This window comes from Corapipo altera, unplaced genomic scaffold (genome assembly GCF_003945725.1).
Source record: "Corapipo altera isolate COAL_440 unplaced genomic scaffold, ASM394572v1 1b, whole genome shotgun sequence".
Taxonomy (NCBI): domain Eukaryota; kingdom Metazoa; phylum Chordata; class Aves; order Passeriformes; family Pipridae; genus Corapipo; species Corapipo altera.
The window spans coordinates 7,342,846-7,359,718 of NW_020884881.1; the positions used below are offsets into that span (position 1 = coordinate 7,342,846).

Below are 16,873 nucleotides of genomic sequence, written 5' to 3' on the forward strand. Positions count from 1 at the left end.
GACAAAATTCAAAGAAAAGTTCAGGAGCATACAACAATTGCAAATAAAATCTTTTCATCTATCTCAAGCTGAAAAATTCCCCACATTCCTTAGCACTCAGTCCTCAGAGATTTTCCAGAATTTCTTTCCTGGTGAATCAGAAGACAGCAAAACTTGAAGGGCCTGGGAGAAGCAGAAGCATCCAGTTAATACAGTTATAGCTCATTGTTCAACTTCCACTTTATAAAAACAATCTGTTGTTCCTTCAGTTTCATTCAGTCTCTTAAGTTGAATAAATACAAATACGTTCCATCTTTTACACTTTATCTCCTCAAAACCTCAATGTATGGGTCTTATTCATAATTCTCCAAGGACTAGTGAATTGGTGGAAAGGTCTAGGTGTTCAGACAGTAGGATTAATTATCTCAAATTAATTTACATACTGAAGCAATCAAGGCTTCAGCTGCGTCTTGTGAAGGAAAGGAAATAATGCATGCTAAACAAAATTTTACCCTAGAACCCTCCAAGTATGAAGAAAAGCAGCTCTTTAGAGTCAGTGGGTTAATATTCTTTGTTCTCTGGCTTATATCATTCAGAAATTCAATTCTATGTACATTCTAAACAGATCTACTTATTGCACAAAAATTACAACTCTCCTCAAGAAAAAAAAATAATCTCTGCTTAATTGACAATTTTTTCATATTTTATAAACAAACATTGAGGAATTACCTCAGATACTGCCACGATAAAATGCTCTGAAACTTTACTCCAATTAAATAACAACAATTTTAGATACAGTAAACTGTGGAAAAAATAATTTTAAATATAATTATTCACAGTAGATCTGTTGAAAAAGAAGGAAAGAAGGCAAAAATGAGACTGGATACTGGTTTATAGGGACAAGAAGACTTTCTGTAATATGTGAGAGGAAATAGAAAGAACTGTAAGCAAGGGAGCTATAGACAGATGAAGGCTTTTTCAAGACCAAAGAGCCTTTCTTTACTCATAGTAATACTGGTCTGGAAACAAATCCCACCCCAATCCCACCAGGATTTGGGCCTGGATTAATTATTCCATGAAGTCATGGCAGCATCAGTTTAAAAAACACTAGGTAGCAGAAGTTTCATTTAATGCCTTCTATGAAAGGATTTAAGATCACATGAAAAAATACTTACAAGAGCAAGTAAGACCTCTCTTTTCAAAGTTTTCAGTTCATGAGTTCTTGTAAGCATCATCAAGCTCCTCTACTTCAAGGAGATTGCAGACAATATCTCAATCGCCATTCCAGTCTTCAGCAGCCTCATTTTTCTTGGCATTCTTTATCCGACAAAGTGATGAATTGCTACAGTAGTGTTCATTTTCTGCCCTGGACTTCCTACTGACTCCTAATTTGCTCTTGATCCAACACTGCTAGGGGGTCTTAAAGTTATTTCATACAGCCATTCTACTTATCAATGGCCTGACATGCATCCTTATTATGGTCGTGTTTCTCTTGAGCTTTCATCTCTCTGGATAATGAATAAATCCAGGTCGTCTCCAGGGTTTTAGATATACACACAAGGCCCAGTGAATTACTGAAATGACAATTACAGAAAAGTGTAGCTAACTCTGTGAGCAAGAAACCACAAGCAACTGTGCAGCACAACCTAATACTTGGAAAGAATGTAGATCAACAGGAATTCAGAGCAAGAGGAAGGTGTACAAAGAGCGCAACGTGTGGCAACTTGAAATAGGACTTGCAGTCCAGTGCAAAATTTCTTGTTCATTAAGGCTGTGAACAGTGACAAGTCACATGGTACATCTTATTAACAAAAACACCTCTGGTGCATCCACAGGGATGAGATTCATTTTGACACAAACTAATATGCTGCAAACACACAGAGCTTTCAGGAAAACTTCCCTGACAGTAATTAGCATTTGTTCTGACAACACATGTTAGTTACACCACCGCTATGTCATGCAGGAGGTTAGAAGTAAGAACAAAATAGTTTTCCTGCACTTGTAGTGTTTGAAATTCTAAAGAAGCTGTTATAATATGGCAGGAAAAAGATCTATAGCATTTTTCATAAGGGGAAAAATTAAAAAAAATAATGTTGAGATTAACATACAGAATCTTCTGGTATAAGAAATCCAAGGTTTAAATTCCTCCTTCTCCTAATTTAGACCAGAAATTCAAAACTAAATATACTGTATTCCAGTAGGGGCCACTGTTTATCCCCTTTGAAGGTTTCCTTAATTGCCATTTTGCCTTTCCTGGCTTGGTTTGACAACCAAATTTTATCTTGCTGAAAATGTAACAGCATTCTGCTTTTATTGCAGAGTGGGGAACTAATGAGACATTACCAGATTACAGTTTCATCATACTTACACTGATGGAAAGGTTGAAAGTATGCCCTCAGCACTTAACATATTCAGTTCCCACATTCAGTCACTCAATCTATTCTCCACGTGTGAACCTAAGTGTTAAAATCAGGTACCTCAATCCACACTAAGCCATAAGGACTTCAGTCCTTATATACAGACCCACAAAACCTATTTTATGGCATTCAGATTTGAATGAGAAGTAAATTATCACTTCCACCCATGTCATTTGTATCTTCAAAAGTTCTGTAACAACACTGCTCCAAAAAGTTTGTAGATGTCTTTAGCAGAGTAGAAAGCCTCCCATCACTAGAATAAATATGTCACACATTTGTTATGCAAGATTAAGGATTAAGGGCTCTCTCAGTTGTCATAAAGCCAAAATAAACACGGCTTTCCTCCCACCAAAATATTTGACAAAACTGCAGCTGTGTTTAAACATTACAAGGATATACCATCAGATGATCTAATCAGCACAACCATTAGAGGCACTGTCAACCATTAGAATTCATTATTAATCTTTAATAATTCTTTAGGACCTCTTTTTTTTTTTAAATTATAGACAGAACCTAAAACAAAAGGCATTATCACTTTCAACTGTACAAATTAGGACCCAAGTGACTTTGAACTGCAACAAAAAGGTTTCCGTTAAATTGAGAAAGAAAATACAAAATCAAGTTAAAAGATAGCAATAAATAAAACACTTTAATGGAAAAACCAATATTCACTTAAAATCAAGAAATGGGATCTAGAGTAAAAACGCAAGTACATACAGAGTATCACTAGAGTAAATGTTAAATATATTAGCAGTTTAAACATTTTTGCTAGGACATTTCTGCAATTCTGCAATTATTTCTATCTAAATTACTAAACCACAATTTACAGTCTGATTTTTGATTCCTATAATTTTATTACAAAACTCAGGATTTTTGAGGTACTTCATAAATTTCAAGTCCCCATTTCAACTTTAAATAAAATGCATACTCTTATTCATTCTAACTTGAATGTATCACTCAGTGGAACTTGAATATATTAGATTCAAATCAAAAGGCTATTTAAAGACAAATCTTTCAAAGTTTTTATATACCCCTGAGGGGAAATAACTGCTATAAGCAGCTAGTCAGGACCACTGCTATATTGAAAGAAATACCTTCATTTTGCTATTTTACTTATGACATGGATATTAGCTTTTAAATGAGCTTTCAGAATGTAGTTTTCTGAGCTTCATACACTTTCAGTGGCAGAATATCTTCTCTAGCTGAAAGTTTTTGAGTTTTGTCTTTCTTCACTGAACACTTGCTGGAACAGCTATGCTCTCTGATATGAAAACACTGACAAACTGCAAATACATTAACAATCACCAGGGCCTCCAAATGTAAGTTGGTGGTAAAGACAAACTTATTTACCATATTAATTAAATGGCCTATTTAACATGGAATATCAATTCTCTAATCACATCTCATTTGAACTTCTTATTTCAATTAGCAACCCTAACGTCTACTAGAGACCCCACTGCTCTAGGATCATTAAGAACATTTTCATTATCTGTCAAATGAGGGAGTAAAAGGCAGAAACTGCAAATACTCTCAGGAGTGGGCCTCTACCATACTTAAGAGATGATTAGGGAGAAAGCAGCAGTAGTTCTCACTGGTTGCTTAGCAATGAAATGTCCCCGTATGAAACAAGAAATGAACAAAGCAACAGAGGTGTTGCCATGCAAATGAGTAAATGGATAGTCCATCATCCACTCAAGGATAATCTGTCCTTCATTAAAACCAATCAATCTGGATTAATCTGGATACCAATGTGTATCTTGCATAGAGAAGGCAGGAAGAATGTACTGAAGTAGGCAGACAATGCAGTGCTTAAGTGTACATACACAATGCTTATATTCTCACTGTATGTGTGTATGACAAACAGAAGTACAAGGAAAACAGTTTTAATTCAAACCAGATTAACACTGTCATTTTTACTCTTAAATCTTACCTCTTATATCCAGAGTTATACCCAAGCTATTATTCAATTATTAACAATTAGTCATTCTCTTAATGTTTATAGCAATTTAAATACTAATCTATAAATTTAAGATTTAACTCACATCTGAGCTGGTTAAGTTTTCAAAAATATACTCACACATAAAGCCACAAACAACACAAATAGAGCTGTTGACACTGTTGTTGTTACTAATGTCATAAGTCCCAGAAGAGGTAAGCTTTTAACCAGGGAAATTTGATTACTGTTATCTTAAATTTCAGAGCCTAATTCCAGGAATTTTTCAGCCACAGATGCAGTTTTAATAGGTCCCTTCTATTTTAATTTTCCCTCCACTCACTTAAAAGGTTCCTTGTTCCTTGGGTTATTTTTCTTGTTTTGGTATGGGGTTTGTTCTGGGTTTTTTTTGGGTCGGTATTGTTGGATTTCTTGGTTTGCTTTTTTGTTTTGTTGCTGTTGTCTGGTTCATATGTACAATTTAAAGTTTTCACAAAAAACATGAACAGGAGAGAAAGAAACACAGAATAAAACTACTTATGAAGAAAAATGCATTATGAGTGGTGAATACTTTTAAAGTACAAATCAATATGATTCCTGAACTCCACTGACTAATTAAAATCTGATTGCTTCTCAGTATATATTTAAACAGAATACAGATTTATAATTTAAAACATTATTATAAAATTCGTATATCAAATTATGCTTTGATTAGCTCATCCAAACCATCAGTCAGATTAAAATAAAAATTACGTTTCAAAACCAATATCAATTCATAATTTGGTATTAAGATAAATCTTACCTATATATTCACAAACGAAGACCACAAAAAAAGGAGTAACAAGATCATTTATGCCCTGAACATATCCACTGGCTGGATGGCGTATTGCCCAGATAAACAAAATTCTTTCAAAGATCTGAAAAAGAGTTAAAGAAACCATCAGATAATTTAACAAGCGACGACCGCATTTTAAACAAGACACTTGAAAATTATCATAGAATCATGTGACATGCTGAGTTAGAAGGGACCCATCAGGGTCACTGAGTACAACTCCTGGACCTATGCAGTTCATCCCAAGAATCACACCATGTGCCTGACAAGCAAATGCTTCTTGAACTCAGACAGGCTTTGTGCTGTGACCACTTCCCTGGCGACTGTTCCTTTCACCCTCTGGGGAAAAAACCTTTTTCTGATACCCGACCTAAGCTTTCCCCAACACAGCTTCATGCCATTACCTTGAGTCCTGTCACTGGTCACAAGAGTGAAGAGATCAGTACCTGCCCTGCCACTGCCCTCCATGCTGATGTTGAAGACCTCACTGCAGACAAATTTAATATCATAGAGCTACTAGTATAAAAAAACCATACAAAAGCATAAGTGAACACTGGTATCCACAACTAACTTCCAGTGCTATGTAAGCTTCTCACTTCTTCAAAAGAGAGCATTTTCAGGGTATTAGCACATGTTAAAATCAACCTAGTATAATTCAGTTACAGTACTTACTGCAAAGTAGCCCTTATTCACTGGAGTTTTTCCAATAATATAAAATTCCTCTTTCCTCAAGAAAAAGAAATATTACATGATCTTCCCATGATTTTTCACCTCTTTGAAAGAAGTATTCTATTAATGCAGTATTCTATTTATTCATAACAGAAAGAAGTACTTGACATAGTTTAGATTTTCTAATAACACGCCCATAAAAAGAGATTCCATAAGTTAAGCTTGCCTAATACTGCAGTGTGGAGTTTTACACTTAAGAAGTGTGTATACTGGTTAATAAAAAATGTGAAACAATCAGAAAATGTAGAAATAAGGCAACTGCCTGCCATATCACAGAACCTCACCTCCTCAGCTCTGTAAACTGCAGCTTGCTTAGGATCTGCAAAAGCTCATAAATCCACAACATATCTCAGCATGAGGAGACTGGAGAGTAGAAAAATCACAGAACTTTCCTCTGACTCAATTTAGGTCTGTGACATTCTGTATTTCCTCTCAATTATTTGCTTCTGAACATGCTACTTGCCTTTGAAAGGCTGCAAATAAGCAGCAGAGTGAAAGCTGCTACGTGCCTTGTCCTAACTACAGGTACTCAATCAAGTATACATAATTTTCTGAAACAAAAGAATGTTTGCTCATTCTTGAGAGCACAAACAACATCACTTTTCTGATCAGGCCTCAATACTAACAAAAAAGGAGCCATTTTCAAAGGACCTCAAGGGTTGTGTAGTTTGCCGCAACCTCAGAAATCGATAAATGCTCAGGCTTCAAGAAAGCCTGTAAAGACCTTCCCTGAAAGGACACAATAGAGAGAGGAAGTTTATTTATGAAATCAGTATTATTAATATTCAATCTCACTTCAAGTTTTTATTAGATTGAGAAGCTGACTATTTTAATTCAATTTTAAATAAAATCTTATTGTTCAGTTTAAAAGTCCGCTTGCAGTTATTTTTAAGTAAGGAAAGGTGCTTGAAAGCACCATTACAGGTTTCCACACAATTTACCTGACACTGAAACATATTTTCACCTTTTGCTTTGAAAACAAGTCCCAAATATCAACACCTACCCTTTCCCCACAGGTTTTCCTTTGAGAATCAACTGTCTTCCCTGGTTGAAAATTCATGGAACAAGGGAGACAGTCAACAACAAAAAGTACAAAAAGTTTTGGTGAGCACTGAAAAACAAGCTGTAACGCAGCTCACGTCTGATCCATTACAACTACAATTAAGATTCAGTATTTGCTCAGCATGATTTCAGAAATTAGTCAGAAAGGGAGATACTCATTAAAAAATTCTCCATAGAAGCCTCTCGTTCCCATTAGCCAAGATGCTTATTTCTTTAGCTACAAATTCTTGGTGCTAGTCCTGTCACCTCATGTTTTTTAACATGCACTGCATACTAATCCAAAAAATACCAGTCTCTGCCCATCAAGCAACAGCCTGTGGGGTTTCACTGTCTGTCAATAACTGTACAAAGATTTTACACCCTGCAATTTACACCTTACTTTTACATTTTACCTAATTATACCCTTATGAAATTGCAGTTATATCCTAATTTTTACTATTACTGGAAAACTGCAAATCTAGCTAGGTTAGTTAGCTCACAGCCACTCCAACTGCTTCTGGCAGTTGCCACTTCTAGTTTCAGTAACAGCAGTTCTCAGTATTATCAGTTATCAGTCTGTTTCCCTTCGGAAAAAGGACATGTTTAACATACTGCAAATACAAATAACTTTCTTGAAAAACAAACAGCAGATACAGGTGACTAGAGGAACCTATTTAAATAGCAATTACTGAATGCAGAACGGTGTTATTTACTAGGCTAAATAAAAAACTCCTGGTGTGATGGGGTTACAAAATATGCAGAGGAAAAAAAAAAAAACAAACCAGACAAACAAACCCCCACAGTAATTCAGTAAGAACTATCAAAATACCCACTGTAAAAATTATAAAAATTGTGTTTTTTCATGAAGGCATTTCTAAAGTCAAACAACCCACAAATTTGTACCACCAACCTTTTGTTTCCTCAGAATCTGACAATATATGCAGTTTATACCACAGATTGAGAGCCCTATGGATTTTAAAACATTTTTAAAATCCAGGTATGGAAACTAAGGGAAGTGGGTGCCTATTTGGGTTTGCTTGCGGGGGGGTGGTGGTTAATATTATTGAGCAGGAAGCATCACTGATGGTACATCAGTTTTAATATCCCTAAATGCACCTAATCAGAAATCCAACAAATACACACTGAAATAGTGTTTTCAATTTCCTACCCATTTTCATAAGGTTTCATTTACTGTTCTGAATTGAAAAAAATGAGCACTGAAAACTTGAACAGCAGACTGATTTAAGTTTCTATGCAGCACTCATCACTGTGCTCAAATAGGATTCATTAAAAAGGTCACTTTCCCAAAAGCTTCCCTTCTTGATTTCCAAATCAGCAACAGAAACTGGAATTATTTTTCTGCTGTGAACCACTACATCTCATGAAATGTCATTACCAATCTATTATTCTCTTTTGAATGTAACGCTCATTCATAATTACAGCAAGAATTATATTCACATACATAAAGAGAAGAATCCATCAGCTTAAATGCAAGTTTTGAATTTCTTGTGAGTTTTGCACACAGGGTAACCCTTTGAAACCTGTCTTTGACCCATAATTTAATTCCCTTCTCTTCTTTATAGCCCTTGCCATCTCACCTTAAAAAAGGGGAAATGACTATTGCCCACCTGAGACCAGTACCATCTTCCCTCTCCCTAGAAGGGAGTCAGTTCTGGGAACACAAGGCCCCTATCTAGATAAGCCCCTGGGAATAGGGTGGGATCCCCTGCAAGGCTAAGGGATTCAGCAGTGCTGTGGCAGGTGTCCAGAAACCCAGAAAGCAAGGGAAAGAAACAATGGAGAAGATGGATGCTATGATCCTTTCAGCATCTTCTGTACAATGGCACCAAGCAAGTTGGGCTTGGTTTGGATCAAAGAGCAAAGACATATGCAAGCCCATCCTCACAGTAGCCCACACATTCAGTCAGATCAGTGGAGCTCTAAAATGAAGAACCTGCAACTCTGTAACATTCAGGATACTAACAGATCTGTAAAAATTAAATCAGATCTCTATCACTTTTTTATAACTCAAATACCTCCTAGATTTCCCCTTATCCTACTGCCATCCACCCTTTTTACAGTTTTCTGTACCTCAAGACCACTCACTCCCAGCTATAAGAATCTTATTAAAATAGACTTTTGGTTTACACTTTCTTTTTTATTTATCAACTGTCAAATCTCACTCCTCCAAGCCTTCTATCATTTTTGCATCCATTTTCTTACTACTTGCAAGGGAAGAAGAAAGGTGTTGGAGCAGGGAAGATGGATGGGATAGGGTATGGACAGGCATTGGGGGGAGAGTGATTGTGATGTGGTTTCTTTAAACATTCTTTTTAAACATGAAAGCAGCAGCACTCCAGTTGTACAATGCCTTAATCTACTTTATAGGGATCAATTACGGCTGTTACGTGGCTCAATTTACTAAACCTTCAAACTGAGAAGGGTAAGTACAACCTGCAAGTAGGGATATCGAGCTGTATTCAACAAACTAATTTAAGGAGCTGTATAAACACACCGTTAACGTTGGAAGAGAACTCAATGCCACTTGCAAGTACAATCACAATTTCTAGAAAGTGTGGATTTAAAATACGTTTATTTTAAGGCAGTGTTTGAGATGCACATATGCAATGAAGTATTAGAAAAATATTCCTTTGGACAAGTTCAAAGAATAACTAGAAATGAAAAACATTCTAATTTTATGAAAAAAAAAAATCTGCAAATGAGATCTCAGTAAATAATATTAAATGAATATGCTACCTGAGCATTGTTACTTGCTAAAAGACAATTAAAAGCAAAAAAGACCCTAATAATTTCCCATTTAACGATCCCACAAAAGTGACTGAAACTGCTTTCCATACTCAAACTTTACTAAATAATATTTGGCATTAAGGAACTATTGATATATTCGATTTTACTTAGAAGAAAGCTAATCAGACACAGTATTTCCTTTTTTAGTTATTCCCAAGCAAAACGAGTAGTGTTTTATTCTACTAGTCTATTCTACTAGTGTCTACTAGTTCTCTCAGCATTTTCAGATTAAGTATAATTCAGCTATAAAAAAAAACCTTGAACTGTGACTGCCTGTAAAAAACACTGCACTACTATCTTTTTCACAGTAATATATTCTCTGAGTTCCCAAATAAACTTTTAAGTTCTAAGTTAATCATTCAACCAAAAAGGGATTCAAGCTCTTCTTTAACTAATTCTTTTCAATGTCTTATTATAGGATGTTTCCACAGTACACTAAATATTTAAGAAAAATACACATTTCAAATGTTGGAAAACCTTAATGAGATCTTCTTTAATTATCAATACAAGCTTACTCTAACATTTCTAACTGTAGTATGGAAAAAGTCGATATCCATTGTAAATACAAAGTAGTGTTCCTAAAAACTATTATCAAGTTCACATATGGTCTAAAGAAATACACTAACCACCTCTTAAGAGCAGTCATATATCTTGTCTCATGTAAAGGAGCAAAAGACAAAACCAGTCCAAGATCCTACAGCTTTCTATCTGACAGTCTCATCATTTTACTAAATAACACTTTATCTCAAACTATTCTCTAATGAGAATTTGATATCTTGGTATCATTTTTATTAAGGTACTTCTCATCCAAATATTTTGGTTAAAAGAAAGGATATTAAGCACATTCTGTGAAGATGTTTACCTCGAGCATTCTTCTTCCAATGACCATCTTATAATAAAATAATATTCACCTTCAATTTCACTTATTGGTTCATTTCTAGCTAAACACTGACACTGATCTTACTTATTTCTTTAAGTTTATCTTACTGATATTGTTTCCCTCTCATCCCTTGATTTTACTTACATTACTCCTTGATTCACTCCTAGAAAAGCTCAGGTAAAACACCAATGTGTAGGAAACCACTATATTTATACTATTTTCTCTCAAAACACCGCACGAGGGTATTTCTTCAAACCAATTTCTCCAACATGTGCGGAAGAGCATTTCCATTACACAACCAATTGCAACAATGGAAAAACAAATGAAAGCTAGTTCTGCATTTAACTTCTCAGAATGACCTATCAGAAGATGTTTTATTGGGCTCTATAATGGTACAAACAGAAGCTACATGGAAGTACATTTGAAGGTCTAACTAGAACCATTAGAAAGGAGAATAAATTGAAGAATTAGAAGAAATGATTGAAAGAGGATGATCCACATCATCTCTACCATTTATGACCCACATACTTTAAAATGAAAAGTCCCCATGAGATTCAATTACCCTACAATATAGGCCAATTTGACTAACATATCATTAAGCATGTATTTAATCATATTATTATATATTTACATTAATCATATAATTACAACAGTAGGAAAACAATTTAAATAGTGTACTCAGTATACAAAACTTAGAAGGAAGTAAAATCAGGTAATGCACTCATGCTACAAATTCAAAAAAGAGAATTTCCCAAATGGAACACTCTGTGATGAGAACTTCCAGGCCTTGAATAATTTTGACAAATGCACGGAGCCATGGGACTATGTTCTGCATTACTTTAAAAACACAGTATTAACAAAATATATAAAAAGGAAAAAAAGGAAAAAAAAAACCTCAAAGGCACAAGACCAAAGAAAAAAACTGACAGATTCAATACAGGAAATTAATGAGATGCCTTTGCTTTTACTACTCATATTTGCACTGCTATTCTTAGCCTATACATTTCCTCATTTATTTGTTTCAGGTAGTTCTGAAGTCAAAATAGCAAGTACCATCAAATTAATTATTAATCAAACTGTGATATCAGATTCATTAATAAAATGTTCTCTAACCAAAAAAAAAAAGTCTTTAGATATCATTCTTACCTCTGTTACTTTGGGCTGAAGTCTTAAAACTTCAGGACTCATGCGTGGGATATCTATATGGATCTAAGTAGACAAAGAGGAATACTGTAAAAGGAACCAACAGCACACTTTCTGAACAACACAATACTTAAAGTACTTCTATTATTTTACAGTATTAGTTATAATCCTGTTGTATCATTATTTTTGGAATTTTTACTGTATTTCAAAACATTCATCCAAAGCTTTAAGTCATTGTTAATCTATCAAAGAGGCAAAAGAAAAAAACATATACATTTGTATTCACATTGTAGGATCCTTACATCACAATTTTTTGCAAATTAGGGTCATATTGACAATGCTAATTACCTCAAGGTAATTACAAGTAAGCACATACTACTACTTCTATAACCTCATGTTCAACTGCCACTGTCATAGAATCATAGAATCTTCTAAGTTGGAAAGACCTGTAAGATCATCAAGTCCAAGCATTCAAAGGTAAAAACAGAGTTTAACACCTATTTTAATATATTTGACCATCAAGAGGAGAGCACAAAAACACTAGGATTTCTAAATTTTTATTCCGAACTTCACAAAGGAGTTTTATGCAACAATCCTAAAGTGATGATTTTGGGCTCCATACACAAGTACCTTATGTTAGTGATGCTATATATTTCTTGCTACTAAAGATCAGCCTTGAAGCTGAAAGAAAGATCTCAGCCTCCTCTGTGGGAAGGTTAAAGTAGTATTGTTTGGTCTATACTTAATGTTAGAAATTATTCATTTCAATACCAAACTTGAAGATAACCTATCTGCTTATCTGGGTGGGCATAACAGTTTGACACCCCTATGTTTATTGCACATCATACACAGTTTCAACTTCCTAAGCAAAAGTATGGAGCCAGTAAAAAACAGTCACTGCTGTACTTTCACTGTCTAGCCTCATTAATTTGAAGGAATGTCTGAGCATGAGACTAAAGATTTGAAAACATTACTAATCTTAAACAAAAAAACATAGCATCACTAAAGCTGGCATAAAGAGAAAACCACGATTTCGAATTTCAGAACAAACTACTCCATATTTTTGCTTCTGAGATTTAGAAAAATTATTAGAGAGTTGTCTATCCAGCAAGATTAAAGAAACAGAGAAAAGCAGTAGCAAACATCAAAAAACAATCTCTTTAGGTTCTTTAGGAGTGTTCTGCAGGTAGAAGTCACTTCAATGGGTGTTCTACCTGTCTGTAGGTATCTTGGTGATTTTCATCATTTCTGGAATCATAGTATTGTTCAACAAATGCAAAATACTCTTTGCGTTTTCTTTGTAAAGTGCTTTCTCTTCGGTCCACATTTGCAGGAAGATAGCCCTGAAAAAAACCAGTGACATGAGGAGGATATTACTCTTTGCCTTGCATACAAAAAGCACTGCTGGCATTTGATCACATGTGACATAATTAACTGACGTAGTGCCATGCAGTCCTACACAGATCTGAATAATCCTTCAACAAACCATTTTTCTTAACAGTCCAACTGGTACAAAAGTTCAGATACAAATACCACATAGAATCACTAAAATGATGTTGACTTCCAGAGAGAAAAGTTCAAGTAAATAAGTTCAGGTAAATAGAATGCCATATGAGTTCTTTAATTTCTATCTGGCCAGTACCAGAGTAGGTTTATTAAATTTTTAAACAAAATGCATATTAGCTCAGTTGCCTTCAAATAGGAATTATATACATTAGTAAATATGTTTAAAACATGGCTAAACTTGTAACACAATGAAGTATTAATTCAAAAGCTTTAAAAACATTCTAGCTACATTATCTCACTGTTTCCAGTGAGAAAAAAAAAACAATTTCAAGTTTTCATTTCATCTCAGCAGGTTACTAAAAGTTTCATCACAGAAAAAGAATCAACAGCTAGTGGGCTCTTAGTTAGTTTTAAGAACACTTGATGTGTTTCCTTAGCTGTTTCCCAAAAGCAATTTATAAATATTATCTTATTTTGCACATGGTACGGCCATACAAAGGAAGTTATGTTAATAGATCTGCAAGATCACACGTTGCATTAAGCATAGAATAGATCTGAATGGTTCTTCATTGAAGTAATTCATATATATATTTGAAAATCCCAATCTTTCTCCCCCCCAAAAAAATTTTAAAATTCATTCTTATTTTCCTCTTTAGTTCAGTTTGATCATCATCTGTAGTATCTCAGTCTACTTTTGATTTAAAAAACAAGCTTAGGATACTATTTCAGCATTTAACAAAATGTAAATGTTATTGAATGTTCAGCTTATATACAAAGTACACTTATTAGAAACATCATTATTCACATAAATGGCTACCAAAAAGTTTCCTGAATATTCACAAATAGTTAAAGCTTTCTTGTAAGCAACTTGCTTTCAAATGGTCAACACCGACATCCCACAACACTGCAAAAAAGAAAGCCAATTCAAATTTAACCTATATGGCCATCCTAAATAAATACTTTGTATAAGATTCATTTTAAAGATGGATGGCTTTGAAAGAGATCTGGATATCCAAGACAACATAAGAAAAATCTAATTATTTACTAGTCAAGTCAAATTAAAATATTTCTTGCCAACAATCCATAAGTTCCCCTTCCACAATAATAGCTTTCGCTATACTAATAATAATTAGTAAAATTCTGAAATCAAACTTAGGTTTAAGTTTCATTAACAAAAATAACCTTCATAACATCAAACAAATCCTATACTAGAAGTGCAGCAATATTTGCACTCATACAATGAGCCACAGCCATCACAGGTAACTAATAAAAGAGCAGATCATGTTGACAGTCATCACACAGCATGTACAGGACAATCGGTGGACAAGTCCCAGTCAGCAAGGATTTAGGAAGGGCGGGTCCTGCACTGGAAAAGGCTGCCCAGGGAAGTGGTTGAGTCACCATCCCTGGAGGTATTTAAAAGACATGCAGATCTGGCCCTTAGGGACATGGTTTAATGTTGGACTTGGCAGTGCTGGGTTCATGGTTGGAATCAATGACCTTAAAGGTCCTTTCCAACTTAAAAAATTCTATGGTTTTATATTAAAGGCAGTTAAAATGTTATTCCTGTATACTTTAATTTCTGAGCTAATAATAACAACAGCGTAAGTGCAAACCATATTACTTTCCAGATAACTTAAGAGGTAATTGCTTTTGCAAAACCATATCTTTTAAGATATACTGGTTTGTGTCTGGTTCCAGGTACTTTAAACCCCATCACCTTCATTTTTGCCTCAAGACTTTACCTGACACTTAATATCCTGTCCCAATCTTTTGTATTAAGTTAGACATTGAATTCTGACGCCTGTTTTTTCTCAACAGTTGTGTGGGGTTTTTTTTCCCTGTAGGATATCTTAGTTGGTTGCATTAGAAAAGAATTCATTCGTGAGATCAGATGTGATTGTTTGAAGGACCCTGATACTTTCTCACTCAATCTTTTTGCCATTATTCAGTTTCAAAGACTGAACTAACCTTTCAATTCGACATGTTGTGTTTGCTGTTCAGTTTACAAATTAGGTTTTATTTTTAACAATTGGAAAGGCTTGCAACATATCATCAGTGAATAAACTCATGGAGAGTTTAATCCATTTATTCATTAATTTCCTCCAAAGGTTTTTGCAAACGTATCTTTAGAGAAGTGAGCCTGGATAGTTCTGCTTGCTGTTTAGGTACAGTGTACCTAGCATTTTTGCTATATTTTAAAAATAAATCATGCAATTTTTATACATACTGTTACCAATAGATATGCATAACATTAAAAGATCCTATTATACTGATTTTCATATGCTTTCCTTTAAAAAAATATATTCATCAAACATGTTAACATTATTAACCTGCTATCTATGTAATAAATATCTCAACTGATCAATTTCTTAAATCATTCTTAAAATTCCAATTTCCATGCTGATTCTACAAACAAGATAAATACCATCTGCCTCAGACACTACCAATTCCCTGAAAAAGTCTTAAGTTTGGGTTTTTTAAATAAGACTTTCGAATAATTCCAATACAAACATATCCAGCCTTAACTTAGCTCTAAACTATACTTTTGTTTCTTCATCTAGTTCCAACTCCCCCTGCCACAAGCAGGGACACTTTCACTAAACAAGGTTGCTCATAGTTCCATCCAACCAGGTCTTAAGCACTGCAAGGAATTATCACACTACTCCTTACCAGGGACACACATTAATAAGAGCTCAGCATTAGGTTATCATTAGAAAAAAGCATGGTGAAGCTTATGACCACAAAAACTGAAAGCACTTTTTCTTCCCCACTTGGGAAAGAAGATGAAAAAGATGCTGCCTTACAGCATAGAAAAGTAATGATTACTAAATGACTCATCTTTGGGTTTCCAAAATATATCACATGAGGACCAATTAACAGATAAGAAGTCACAGTAAGACTTTCTTAGAAAAGTTGAGAACTTTCAAAGTATTGCCATTTGGAGGTAGAAACAAACCAGTCAACTAACCAAAGTCTTGTAGGTCTCTTATTAAAAAAGAAAAAATCCACTTAAAGTACCAAAAAAAGTAACCTGAAGACAGTTTTTTTTGCAGAGGTATGACAAGACAGATCAAGTTAAGAATTGCACTGAAATAGATCCTGAACTGAGTGGTTAAAGCAACAGAACGACGAACTCTACACTTAAGAACTCCTCTAGACCAGAAATCTGAGGAATACTAAAATAAAGTCAACTTAAGGAATTAAATCGAAGCTCATGGAAAGCCCATATTCTTACTAGAGAGCAAGAAGAGCTAGTTTACTTTATGTAAAAGTTATATTTTGAAAATTTGCATAATTCTTACTCTCTAAATCTCAGTGTCAGTCTTCTGATTCAGAACTTAAACTATTCTTATGCTTTAGCTTATTGTGTTTCAAAGTCAAGTTTGAGCTAGCCATACTTTTTTTAATTTGAGTATTTTAAAACAGGCATCCTAAACTTCAAGAGAAAAAAAATTGCCCTTTTAATTACCAAAATCTCACAGACAACTTTGGAAACAGAACTAAAATACACTGTAAGCTCCATGTTTAATTCCAATTACAGTAGGATATTTGAATATCCACCATTAAGCTGCATCTGCATTTAGCGCTAGAAGGAACTAAGC

At 34.5% G+C, this 16,873-nt stretch overlaps 1 protein-coding gene across 2 annotated transcripts in view; it reads right to left on the minus strand.

Moving 5' to 3' along the window:
- TBC1D22A (TBC1 domain family member 22A) overlaps positions 1-16,873 on the minus strand; it is a 159,356-nt gene that overhangs the window by 119,902 nt on the left and 22,581 nt on the right. For both annotated transcript variants that reach the window (XM_027639754.1, XM_027639755.1), the window contains exons 6-8: positions 12,977-13,105; positions 11,766-11,828; positions 5,132-5,246 (exon numbers count right to left, since the gene is read on the minus strand). In XM_027639754.1, the coding sequence (XP_027495555.1) occupies positions 5,132-5,246; positions 11,766-11,828; positions 12,977-13,105 (307 nt within the window). The remainder of the gene's footprint in view (positions 1-5,131; positions 5,247-11,765; positions 11,829-12,976; positions 13,106-16,873) is intronic.